Raw genomic sequence first — 9,208 nt, 5'->3', positions numbered from 1 at the left:
CTCTTTTTTTTTTATATTTTTTATTTGTGCGTGTGTGTTTTTTTTTTCTCCCCTCAAATATATATATATATATATATATATATATATATAACCCATTGTGTTTTCATATTTCTCACTTAAAAGAAGTTTAACATGTTTAACATCTCACCTCCTGATTCTGACTCGACCTTGGCAGATATAATGGCTTGAGTATAGAAGTTGTAAAGTCAATTTTCTGCCAGAAATATGAAGTCAGATCAGTCCCCCGTGTGTGTTCAGAAAGTGGGAATGCCCATGGTTGACTTGGCAACTAGGCAGGTGCAACCTTCCTGCCACAGGGCCATTCTGGGGAAACATCACTAGATAAATGGTGCTCTTTTAATCCTCAAAGACCTCCCCTTTGCATTTGATTTTATTTACAGATAGCCTTGGATACCAGTTACTGGACTTTCATTAATCATGTCTTCATCTGGGGGAGCATTGCCATTTATTTCTCCATTTTATTTACAATGCACAGTAATGGCATCTTTGGCATCTTCCCAAACCAGTTTCCATTTGTTGGTAAGTGAGTCATGTTTACTTGTCGTGCTGCTGTTTACTTGTCTTATAATTTATTTTTTGTGTTAGGTGGAGTTGGGGATGATTAGTGATCCTTTGTCCAGAAATTGATTGAGCCAGGCATCTGAAGGCTTCCAAGTTTAAAACCCTGGCTCTAAAAGCTCAGTTTCTGCTGCCTCTACTGGATGCAGAAGAATCACTCACAGTAGCTTACAGGTTCTCAACAGCTTACATGTAGTAGGCTGTCTCCTTGCCAATGAGAGGCATAGCACATACATTAGGGCTACCTGAAGACCTGTAAAATGCTCATATATGGTAGAAGAAAAAGAAATACTAGACTCTCCTTTTATGCCACGTTATCACCAACATCTGCCAAAATTCACCCATAAAGCTTATTTGCATTTAGATAAGAATGAAACAAAGTATAATTTAGAGCCTTCTAAAAATTCCTGGACATTAATCTGTAAGTGGCATGAGGAGTAGGCGTTGTAGTTAGACAGTCAGGGTTCAAGCGCCAGCTCTACCACTTAACAAGCTGTGTGACTTTGGGCAAGTTTCTTCTTTCCACGTGAGAATATATAGGAATAAACAAATTCAGTTTCTCCTATACTCTCACTCAGCAAGCAACACAGAAGACTTCTGTGACCTCTGGTCACTGAGAAGTGGGGATTTCGTCCCACCAACAACCAGTGAGGTGTTTCTGCAGAGAACCCCAGCTGGATGTTCTCCAATTCAATTCCAACAATATCTACTTGGAGGTAGTGTCAGATCCTACAAGTTGAGGGCTAAGTTCTGTATGAGTGCCCCCGCACTTCCAATGCTAGTAGCAAGCCACAGGATGTTTTACCTCTACTTTTGACCAGCTGGCTATAAATCGCGGTTCCCCTGAACCCCCTCCCTGAGTTTGATTAATTTCTAGAGTGGTTCAAAGAACTCAGGGAGACACTTACATTTACTGGTTTATTATAAAGGATATTACAAAGGATACAGATAAAGAGATGCATAGAGAATGTATGGGGGAAGGGGCGTGGACCTTCCCTGCCCTTTCTAGGCATGCTGCCCTTCAGGAACCTCTGCATGTTCAGCTACCTAGGAACTGTTTGAACCCTGTTCTTTAAGGCTGTAATGGAGACATTTTTTATATAGGCATGATTGACAAAGTCATTGGCCATTGGCGATCAGCTTAACCTTCAGTCCCTCTTCTCTTCTAGGAGCTTAGAGGCTGGGGCTGAAAGTCCCAACCCTCTAATCCTACCTTAGTCTTTCGATGACCAGCCCCAATCCTGAAGCTACCTAGGGACTTCCAGCCATCAGTCAACTCATTAACAAACAAAAAGACACATATCACTTTGAGGATTTCAAGGAGTTTTAAATCTATGCCAGAAAACAGAGAAAAAGACTAAACATACAGCTCACAACATTATACTATGCATTAATGTCTTCACTTATAAACTGGGGATATTAATAAGCCTATTTTCATGGAAAATGTATGAGGATTAAATGAAATAATACATATAAAGCACTTAGCATATATCCTGGTACATAGTACTTTTTAAATAAATGTTAACTGTGATGATGGTGATTGTTATTATTCATGCAAATGTGGCTTGATTACTGGTGGGAACATTGCAGAGGAATTTGAACATCAGATGAGTAGCAAAGGACCCTCTAAAATCCCTTAAAAAAATTCTATTATTCTACAAAGAGTATACCTCTAGTCTATGTATGGGGTATACTATCATTGCACTCCACATTTCAAAAGGACTCCCAGCAAAGGCCACTGAGCTTAATAAAAGAGGGATATTAATATACTTTCTCAGAGGTTTTGAAATCTCTAGTGTGTGTGAAATAAACTGCTAACCAAGTTCATCTAAACAAACTGGAAAAGAGAGATGCGCAGTGACCAACATTCTTGAACTTAATCAGGCAAGAGTGAGATTTGTATTCACTAATTGAGGAAGTAAATTCTTGGACTAATTTATGTAGAAAGCAAAATAAGACCACAAGGACTGAAATAGGATTATAAGGTTAGTAAGGTTATAAATCCACATTGATGCAAAGGCACCTGAAATTGTAATTCAATGTAAATTCATGCATACACTTAAAACTGTTCTTCACCTTTTGCCTTTTCCTACATGTAAATGGAAATCTTTAAGTTGCACCACTCTTACTTAATACGTACTGGTAATACTTTGTTTACCAAAAGATTCCAACTATGTAGAGACATGTTGGTCATGAGTAAGAATAAGCATATTGGGAAACAAGGACACTAAAACTATTTTTATTTTTTTTTTTAAGATGGTTTGCCAAATCGAAAAGTTCAGTGTATTGACTGGAAGATTTCCGTCCTAAGAGAGCACTGTGATGCATAATGAGATGAGAATGCCTCAACTGGAGAAAGTAATTTGTGCAGGGACCACTCTTTCCAGCTAAGCACATGCCATTTCAGTAATTAATTACTGAGCGCCAATGAAATTTTTTAAAAGTTAGATCAACATTGGGGTTTCAGGAAAAATTTTTTTTTCCTTAGTAGCTAGCAGCAAGCAGGAGTGTGGTTTCAAAGTGAAGCTTGTTTTCCCAGTCATGCCTGAGGGTACCAAGCTTCAAGGAGCTCAAAGAGACATTTAATTTATTGAGTCAAGTTTGTTTCTGCCCATGGCTGAAGGCAACTGGAATCAGCTGCTCTTGGGCAGGCAGATTCCTCTCTCTAAAGCCAGAAAAAGCAGACATACCATTCAGTAGCCAAGCCCTCATACCCAAAGCCCATTTGAATGGTGGTAACATTTGAATACTGGGATAGGGGACCTGGATAATTGGGGGTATGATGACAAATCTCTAGAAAATGAACAGGGACAAAAGTTTATTTTGGTGATATAAGCAGGGTTGTCATCTCCCCATGGAGCTTGTCTGCCTGCCTTACTGACCCTTATTGCCTTGTTTAAGCCCACATTGGGGTATGTGAGGTGTGAGTAAAGAGTAAGGAAACTGACTTCAGGCTTGGAAATGAGTTTCACTGTCCTGTTGCTCAAGCATGTTGGATGGTTGCATCAACAGTCTCCTGGTGAGGGAATGCTCTTTTCACAAACCCAGGAGCCTTCCTGATCTTGGAACTTTGAGGACCTCATAACCAAATGAACAATAAAGAAATAACAAGTCCCTCTGAGGCGAGTTTTCTCAGGCCATTGCCTGGAATTTAAAAGGTTGGTCCTGCAGTAGAAAAAGCTCCCCTTTTATGACAAGCCAATCAATGCAATCATTATTTGAGACTGTATCTGCATCTGGAAGATTTTTTGTGTAGTTTTGATATGACACTTTTAATTCAAGAGTCCACAAGGGTAAAGGGTAAATGTGCCTTTTAAAAATAATGGCTGCTTTGTAACCACAAGATCTTGATGCTGGAAGAGAGAATTGTGCTCCGTGAGTGATATTAGACTGAGCCTGGGTGAGAGAATGCTTGGTTCAGGCTGGTAATCTCTAAGTGATCAGGCCAGTAAGCAATTCCTGAGGGTGATCTTAGCACTTCTGCCTTCTTATCATCATGGTGACATTAGGTGATCCAAATCCCACCATTTCAAAAAAGATCCTGGCCAGGCGCAGTGGTTCACACCTGTAGTCCTAGCACTTTGGGAGCCTGAGGCGGGCGGATCATGAGGTCAGGAGATCGAGACCATCCTGGCTAACATGGTAAAACCCTGTCTCTACTAAAAATATAAAAAAAAATTAACTGGGCTTGGTGGTGGGTGCCTGTAGTCCCAGCTAGCCGGGAGGCTGAGGCAGGAGAATGGTGTGAACCCAGGAGGTGGAGCTTGCAGTGAGCCGAGATCGCGTCACTGCACTCCAGCCTGGGGAACAGAGACTCCATCTCAAAAAAAAAAAAAAAAAAAAAAAAGGAAAAGAAAAAAAAGATCTTGTAGGAGCAAAGAACCTGTTAATTAATAATTCAGTCCTACTTGTAACCACAGTGCATGTTTTCTTTAATAATAGGTAATGCACGACATTCCCTGACCCAGAAGTGTATCTGGCTGGTAATTCTCTTAACAACAGTGGCTTCGGTTTTGCCAGTGGTGGTATTCAGATTTTTGAAGGTGAATTTATACCCAACCCTGAGTGATCAGGTATGTCACAGTGCTGATGAATACTTGAAGGCTGGTTTTTGGCTCTTGAAATGGTGTCCTTTTCTGTCTTATTGGAAGCTCAGAGATGGGCTAATGAAATTGTCACAAGCAAACACCTACTGGTGTATTAGATCACATCAGAATAGATGGGACTTTCCGCATCTTGAATGTACTAGTCCTTAGTGCCAATGAAGAGAGGCATCTATACTAAATGTGGATGGGGAGTCATAAATTACAAGTTAAACTGGGCATTTTAAAAAGCTGAGTCTTAAAAAGAAGCTCACAGGCCTCATTCTGGACAATTTTTCCAAGGGAAAGGCAAGCTATAGAAAAAGATACTGATTTGAGAGCAAGCACAAGCACAGTAAAAGAGACAAGCATGGTACGAGTCAAAGGGGCTTAACATTTTTGTAGAAATCCAGTAGCAGATTCAGAAACATGGATGAGATGTTACCTTCGGAACAGATTAAGAAGGGGAAGAGCGGCATGCTGGGTAGATTAGTAAACTTGGAAGGAAAGTAGGAAGAACAGGTTATAGAAATTCCTTAACTGGAGAATTAACAGAACATATTTCAGAATTTCATGGGAAGACAAGTAAGTAGGACAATGTCAACTTAGGTCAGGACTCAGATAAAACGTGGAAAGGAGAAAGAAAGGGAGACAAACATTCGTAGCCATGTCATGAGAAGGGGGAACATGCTGCTGTGGTGAGTGGGACCAGGCCAGTGATGCTGAGAGAGACCGAGGTAGACAGAGATAGACATTTTTTTCATCATCATGTCTCTGACATTTTGGGACCAAAGTCTAAAAAGATTCCTTCTGGAAGAATTCAGAGTCCCTTGTCATATCTGTCCTCTCTTCAGTTCTCCAAGCTCATTCTGACATAAACCCAGAAAATGGTGGAGGAGTTAAGGAAGGAAGGTTGTGCTCGTTTGTCCTATAAGTTCGATCGTGATGTTCTGCTTGATGGCTTTCTCCTGACACAAAGTCAGAATCCAAGTGATTTGCCAAACCGGAGAACAAGGTCGCTTACAACAAACCTCAGGTCTTTTTCTCCTTAGCTTTACAGGGAAATGAAAGAGTTGTAGGAAACCTACTCAGAAAATGTGGAACATTTAGAAAGGCCATGCAAACCTAAAATAAATCGAAACCCTGGAAGTCTCATGATACATTGACCTACTGCAAGAATTGAGTATTTCTGACTCATTTTCTCAATTTTCTTCTAGTCCAGTTACTGACGACTGTTAGATCCAGAGAATCCCTGAAAGAGAGGAAAAAGGCTGTTTTGGGAGAATGAAATTATAAATTATTAGGCTGACTTTGGGCGGTGCATGTTAGAAAATCTTTCTATGCAAAAGTATGCTTGTGTACATTGAAGATATATGAGAGACAGTAATGAAATTTGTCTGGTATTTCTTAATTACTTAATAGTTTCTCGATAGAAATAAAAATGCATGAGTGCCCCCAGTGTCAACTTTTGGGTGGAAAATTTTTTAGTTTTTAGTTTTAAAACTTCCTTTTGCAATGTTGTTTTTACTTAAGAAAAGGCTTTCACTTTACAAAGTGGGCCACTGCCTGGAGTCTATCATTTGGATGCCTCAGCTCACTTTGGGTCTTGTTTGTCTCCAGATCCGCCGGTGGCAGAAGGCTCAGAAGAAGGCAAGGCCTCCAAGTAGCCGAAGGCCTCGGACCCGCAGGTCAAGCTCAAGAAGGTCTGGATATGCTTTTGCTCACCAAGAGGGCTATGGAGAACTTATCACATCTGGAAAAAATATGCGAGCTAAAAATCCACCCCCAACATCAGGGCTGGAAAAGACACATTATAATAGCACTAGCTGGATTGAAAATTTATGTAAGAAAACCACAGACACAGTGAGCAGCTTTGGCCAGGATAAAACAGTGAAACTGTGAGTCAATATGAATTTAAACCACATAGTTATCTTTTCACTTCAGGTGGAGCTGAAATTCTGCTGGCTCCAGAGTTTGAGATTTGAGGCAAGAGGTGGGGCGGGCAGATTGCCTCACTTAACTGAAATCTGCGGCAGACAGCTGCCAATGCCCATTAAACAGGAGTGTGTGCTATGGAAAACCAGGCCAGAGGGTCACTGTCTAGTTTGTGATTTGGTGGACAAAACACTGTTACAAGTACAGATTTTTTTTTTCTTTTTAAAATCAACCTAGATACCAATTGACCTGAACTTTAGAATCTTATTTATGGAGAAAAACTTGTAAAGCTGCATATACATTGAATGGATCCTCAGGCGGATAAAAGGGTGCATTTTAAAGGTATATATATCCAAGCCGAAAAGCATGCGTATTGACAGATAAACACATATATGTAAGATCAGCCTTTCCCGAGGTATACTTTTAAAATTTAAAGTGTGTACTATGGTGCTTTCAGACTGAGTTGCGTGTCACTCTTTAGTCTTGATATCTACCTGTCTGTTCAGCCAGGACAACAAATGGCCTTCACGCCTGAAGAATACAAAAGTGTGTTTATATTTCTCATTTTTCTACCAGTCTAGAGACAAAGGAGAGTGAACATCTTTGCAGCAGGATAGGCTGGTAATTTAATCAAATTTATTCAAAAAGCTCTCAGTCTGTGTCATGTAAGGACATGCTTATGAAATGTCAGAGAGGCTTGCCACTAAGTATTCTAAATACTTTTCAATGGCTTTTCTAACCACCTCAGTAGTAATTTGCTGAGCATCATCCAGACCATTAATGGAATCAGCAAAGCACTGGAATTTCACACAATGGGCAAATATTTTCAACATTTCCAATTTTTAAAGCTTCAGAATTGAAGCCAAACAAATTAATAAATAATGTTTTAATTACTATTTTAAAAGTCAGGTTTAGATCGTTTAAAGTTACTTGCTTTTGATGCTCAGCTGTCATGTTTATAATTCAAATGTGTAGTGAACATATGTGGGTAAGGTTGATTTTTTTGGAGATGTTGCAGCTCAAATGTTCAGTCCCCATGTGAATCATCAGTGTCTTTCCTGTCAAGTAATTTGGGCATAGTTGTGTGAAAACCTCAGTTCTGTCACTTCTTATCTCTATAAACCTGGACCATAATGTGCCTTCTCTGAGGCTCAGTTTCTTCCTCTGTCAAATGAGGACATACTACCTACCTCATGTGGTTGTTTGATGGTTGTCAAAGCACAAATTCTGAAATTATTAAAAACATAATTATTTCATAAACAGATGAGTTAAGTTCCAGTTAACTTGACATCAGTATAGCAGAGAAATTGGAAGAGAATATGAAAAAAGTGGAATTTAAGTAGTCAGTGGGGAAAGCTTTGACAAAATGAAATTGCCAGTAAGATATAAAACTGGTTAGTGTCCTACAGGGAAATAAAATTATAACCGTGGAGGTACATTTCTCTACCAGAAAGCAAAAATAAAGCATCATGTCTTAATGGTTTTCTACAAGTCAACTTCTAATTCTAGAGTCCTTAATCTGGTCCCTATTAAATTCTTGGTCAAAGTAACATTTCCCAAGAGAGTTAGGTGACACTTGAGTGAGCTTGATGGATAATGAGCTAATGTGATATGTATAGGCCACCATTTTTTAAAAGCTAAATTTCCAAGTCTGGGACAATTTTTCCTAAATGGGATCAAGTGACATAATATGTGTAAAAGAGTCAAATGCGGTCGTGTACCATAACAAATGCCTATGGAAGTTCTCTTTCCCTTACATGCCTGCCTACACTTACCCAGATCTTAGTTTTCAATGTCTAATTTGTCATTAGTTTCACCACGTTTGCTCGCTTTTTGTAATATTTTTGCAAGATTTGAAAACTTTCAGTAAATGTTTTGGCACTATTGGTACTTGATGTTTTATCTCTTCTTTATGGGAAATTCATTGGGGAGATTTTTGTTACATTAGTCCATGGATATTTTTTTCTCTCCTTTACATGCTGAGGGAAATGTACTCATTCTTAGAACCAGAGTCAACAATAAAATGAAACAATTGGACCTACGTGTAAGGGATAGGAAAGATTAGAAATGGTCCAATTTTGCAAATCCAGTTTAAATTAAATAAGGCTGTTTATAAACAAATAGTGTGGATGATTGTGAGAGAAACATATTATCCGCTTACTTTGGCCCCATGAGATCCAAGTAAACTCACACACCCATTGCGAGATCATTCAATTACAAGTGCCAGGGATTATTTTGAACCTGAAGATGAAAAGTGATGAGAGGTGAGTAGTGATGGTGGGGGCACTGGGGAATAATAAAATTTTAATTTTACATAAATGTTATCAAATTATTTGGAAAGAAAAACTATTTTCTTCTAGATTCAAGATTTAAGTTGATAATCTTGTGTTTTTAAAATCTCAGTCCAAGTTTTGAGCTGTTACAGGCAATTGCAAATCGAGTTTCCCTGACTGAGCTCTGCTATCTTTGGCTCTCTCCTCTGCCTCCAGATGCATATACCTATGAAGGAAAGAAAGAGAGACAGGGAGGAAGAAAGTAAGACAGATAAAGCAAGAGAGAGGAAAAAGTAATGGAGGAAAGGATGGTGGGAGGGAGAAAAGAGTTTTCCAGTT

General features: G+C 39.2%; 1 protein-coding gene across 1 annotated transcript in view; it reads left to right on the top strand.

The window, feature by feature from the left end:
• The window catches only part of ATP8B4 (ATPase phospholipid transporting 8B4 (putative)), a 264,877-nt gene extending 256,391 nt beyond the window's left edge, over positions 1 to 8,486 (top strand). The window contains exons 26-28 of the mRNA XM_025390477.1: positions 402 to 540; positions 4,522 to 4,652; positions 6,282 to 8,486. Of these exons, the coding sequence (XP_025246262.1) occupies positions 402 to 540; positions 4,522 to 4,652; positions 6,282 to 6,563 (552 nt within the window). The 3' untranslated portion in view covers positions 6,564 to 8,486. The remainder of the gene's footprint in view (positions 1 to 401; positions 541 to 4,521; positions 4,653 to 6,281) is intronic.
• Positions 8,487 to 9,208: the final 722 nt, after the last annotated feature.

This window comes from Theropithecus gelada, chromosome 7a, assembly GCF_003255815.1.
Source record: "Theropithecus gelada isolate Dixy chromosome 7a, Tgel_1.0, whole genome shotgun sequence".
Lineage (NCBI taxonomy): Eukaryota > Metazoa > Chordata > Mammalia > Primates > Cercopithecidae > Theropithecus > Theropithecus gelada.
The sequence above is the reverse complement of the archived record's forward strand: the minus strand, read 5'-3'. Positions and strand labels throughout refer to the sequence as shown.